Raw genomic sequence first — 3,898 nt, 5'->3', positions numbered from 1 at the left:
ATAAACACTAAATATTCTCATCATCAGTTATAATCTGAGGATCTACAGATTATTTTGTCTCTGAAAACTTCTCCTGTATTTCACTGGAAGCAGGTTGAGTTTTTCCTTCCACACAATTACTTTAAATCAATCATCTGTAAAATATAATCTCCGTGTGTTCGCCACAGCCAGCAGCGCCCCCTGTGGGCCAGCGAGTAGAGGAGGAGTCCATGCCTCCACCTCTACCGTGCATCACCAGCAGGAACCAACAGAACTGTTCTGATCGGTCCCAATTCCTGAAACAGAAGAAGGAGTGAGGCAGAGGATCTGGACCGGAACCAGCTGTTCTGCATCCAGTGACCCACTTCAGTCCGAACCTGGACTCTCTTTAACACAACACATCATACCTGAGCGAGGAGTCCCGCCCCTCACCTTGCTGACGTAGTTCCGGTAGTAGTAGAGCTGGAACAGCAGGAACGCGCAGCTGCTCGCGAGCAGCAGCACAAACACGAAGGTCCGGTTCACACGAGGCATCCGGTACCGAGCCGTTCATGACGTCACAACCCAGCCATCCTAACGCGGCTACGGCAGGAAACACCGCAAACCGTCCGCCGCCATCTTTAATGTTCAGCAGAGAAGAAGCTGCTCATTTCCTGCCAGCCCCTTCACAGTAAAAGTCCGTCTTCCTGTTTGAATGAAAATAATTTTAGTGACTTCATTGATCATCAGATGACTGAATTCATCCTTTTTGTTTCCTACCGGAACTCCTGAGGTGAACCCAGCCCGGCCCTGGTTCTGATCCAACACGCAAAGGTTCAGAAAATCTCACTAAACCCAAAAAGGACGGCTGGTGGGTTTATAAATAAAAAATAGAAATCTATTAATTCATTTCGGTAATTATAAAATAGACTCAAAATACCTGTGTGTCTAATACTGGATTTGTAATCCATAAGCATCTTTGTGTGTAACTTGGTATGGTTTTATCTGCGAAACTCCATTTGTAAACCTTAACTCAGCTGTAAATATGTGGTCATGTGTACAAATATGAACAAATGACGAATACAAATTCAAATTACACACACAATTACAATTTCTACAAATGTTACATTTCTACACATAGATTTTTTTAACTTCAGCCTCAAAAATCTGATAATTAGGTATTCAAACCTTCTCCTGTGCCTACAAATGTTAAATAAAACCAAAGTGCATTTTTGCACAGATCCGGTTACGATGCACGAGGATTTTTGAGACTTATTTCAGCTTCCAACAGACTCCAAACAGAAATCAGATGTCCCAGCTTTCCACCAGCATTTAAACGCACCACTTATGCACAAATGTGAGGCGTAGGAGGAGATTTGAATTTGTAAATATCTACTAAATGTAACATTTGTAGAAATTGTAAATGTGTGTGTGTGTACTTTATTTTGTATTCGTAATTTCTTCATATTTGTTCATTTGACCACATATTTACAAGTTACAAGTTTATGCAAATTTTTTTTACGGTTTACAAATCGTGTTTCACAGATACAACCATCCAAAGTTACATACAAAGATACTTATGGATTACAAACCCAGTATTACACATTTAACATAGTTAATATTGTATAGAATTCCACTTGTCATTACTTCCCACTTTGGGTTCATGTGTAAAGGGTGAAACAGCACCCCCTCCTGGTGGTTGGCAGGGTTACATATAGTGAACACAAACATCTCGTTGCCAGTTCATGAGAGATGGGCGCGAGGCAGGTTCACTGAGTTTAAGGCTCCAGTAAAATGCTATGTTAGCTTGTTGCTAACATGAAATGCTGTCCCTCGTAAGGTGATGAACCCGCTGTGATCAGTCCATATTCTGTTTCCCACAGATAAACGACGTTTCATCTCATCCTGTCTCCTGGCCCTTATTCACACAACGCAGAACTGATTTATGCTGATCGGTCAGAATTACCGAGGTTACACACACACAGGTATTTTGAGACTATTTTCACTCCATACTATTATGTTAATTTATCAATAAAGCTCCTGATTTTATTTATTTCACCTTTAATCTCATTCAGACAGGAGGTTTCACTTTATGAGTAAAATCCTTTTCCACACAAAACAAGCTGACAGAGACTAGTCATCTAGGCAACAAGCTGCTGGCCCGGTTCTGGTCCAAACCGCAGCAGGATCATAATAAAAGGTTCTGGAAGGAGCCAGAAAGTATCTACTTAATAAGTTAGAACCACTACTGATGACAGCAGCAGAAGGAACCTGGGAGAAGAAGGTGATACAGGGTCAGAGGTCATCTCATCCTGGGAAGAACCCAAGAGCTGTCGCCATCATCAGCAAGAGGTCAGAGGTCACATTTATTAATGAACCTGAGTCTGAGTGTGGAAGGAGACCAGGGGCCTCGTGCATAAAAGACTGAACAGTTTTCACAATAAAACTTGGCGAACGGAAAAGTTTAGAAAAGTGTGGATCACAAAACAAAGGGATGCATGAAGCCGCAGGTGGCCGCGCACCTTTCCTTTATTAATCCTAATTTGCCTGTCGCCTCCATAAATACATAAGAATGTAAATTAGCATAAATACCCGGAAGTCTGCCACCACGTGGGGCAGTAACCATGGCAACGGCCTTGTTTGTAGCAGAATGAGTATTTACAACAATAATTATATATTTTATTTAAAAGGTGCTTTGAGGCACATAATGTCACCTCACAAAAATAAAGATACATTTAAAAGAAAAAATCCAGATTAATAAAATAAAATACAAAGAGATCTAAGTGCCTGAACAGCAGCAGGTCAGCTGGGATTTAAAGAGACAGTCAGAATAAACTGGACGTTTATTATTAGTAGAATCATGTGAATAAGTTTTACATTTACAGAATTAAGATGCTTTATGTCCATAAAGCTTTATGTTCACAAAGCGGGCGGCTCGATGGCTGCAGCTGGACCGGTACCGGTACCGCTCGGCTCCTTCTTTAAGTTCTGCTCAGAGCCCCAGGATGATCACTCTGGATGAATTTAAACACCAATAAACCATCAGATCAATATGATCTCTGATCAATCCTCCCTCTGCTCTCCATCAGAGCCAAAGCTCCACATTTACGGCTCACCTGGATGCAGCTACTGATATCCGTGTGACTGCAGACACACCTGGATCACCTTAAATAATCAAACCTGTTGATTAGTTTTACTCAGCAGGTTGGAGTTCCCCACTTTGACCTCGGGGCTTCCAGTCCATATTCGGATTGTTACTCCTTTGTTTTATTTGTACTACATGTCTATCCACTAGGGGCACTGTTATGCCAGGAGCATATGTTATGGGTTTGTTCGTCTTCGGTGCTCTCAGTCTGTCTGTTCGAGAGATGCACATGGCGGAATAAAGCTGAATAAAGAAACGAGTTAGTTCTTTTATTTAACATTGGTAGCCGAGGATGGTTAGTAACTACAGAGTTCCGCCAACGTTTGAGGAAGGAAAGCCTCACGAAAGCTGGAAGAATGAAGGCAACATTTGGACGAGAGTTACAGATTTGGAGTCGAAAAACAAGCGCTGGCTGTCGCCCTGGCCCTGTCTGGAAGAGCGCGGGACACGGCGATGGAAACTCCGGTAGATGATCTAAACCAGGGGTGTCAAACTCATTTTGGTTTAGGGGCCGCATACAGCTTAATCTGATCTGCAGGGGGCCACACAAGTAAACTCATTGCAAGATTAAATAGAACCAATAAAAGTGGACTTCCATCCATCCATTTTCTGAACACCCTTGTCCCTCAGTGGGGTCGGGAGGGGTGCTGGTGCCTATCTCCAGCTAACGTTCCGGGCGAGAGGCGGGGTACACCCTGGACAGGTCGCCAGTCTGTCGCAGGGCAACACAGACACACAACCATGCGCACACACCTAGGGGCAATTTAGACAGACCAATTAACCTAACAGTCATGT

At 42.9% G+C, this 3,898-nt stretch overlaps 1 protein-coding gene across 3 annotated transcripts in view; it reads right to left on the bottom strand.

Annotated features, from left to right (window-relative positions):
• fktn (fukutin) overlaps window positions 1-640 on the bottom strand; it is a 7,398-nt gene extending 6,758 nt beyond the window's left edge. For 2 of the 3 annotated variants that reach the window (XM_015021383.1, XM_015021384.1), the window contains exon 1: window positions 412-638. In XM_015021383.1, coding sequence (XP_014876869.1) covers window positions 412-513 — 102 coding nt within the window. In that variant the 5' untranslated portion in view covers window positions 514-638. Of the gene's footprint in view, window positions 1-411 lie in introns of all 3 variants that reach the window. The other variant, XM_015021385.1, reaches the window with a different exon arrangement.
• Between the last annotated feature and the right edge of the window lie 3,258 nt (window positions 641-3,898).

The sequence above is a fragment of the Poecilia latipinna genome, unplaced genomic scaffold (assembly GCF_001443285.1).
Source record: "Poecilia latipinna isolate Pla-1442-1.1 unplaced genomic scaffold, P_latipinna-1.0 Scaffold2770, whole genome shotgun sequence".
Classification (NCBI taxonomy): domain Eukaryota; kingdom Metazoa; phylum Chordata; class Actinopteri; order Cyprinodontiformes; family Poeciliidae; genus Poecilia; species Poecilia latipinna.
The sequence above is the reverse complement of the archived record's forward strand: the minus strand, read 5'-3'. Positions and strand labels throughout refer to the sequence as shown.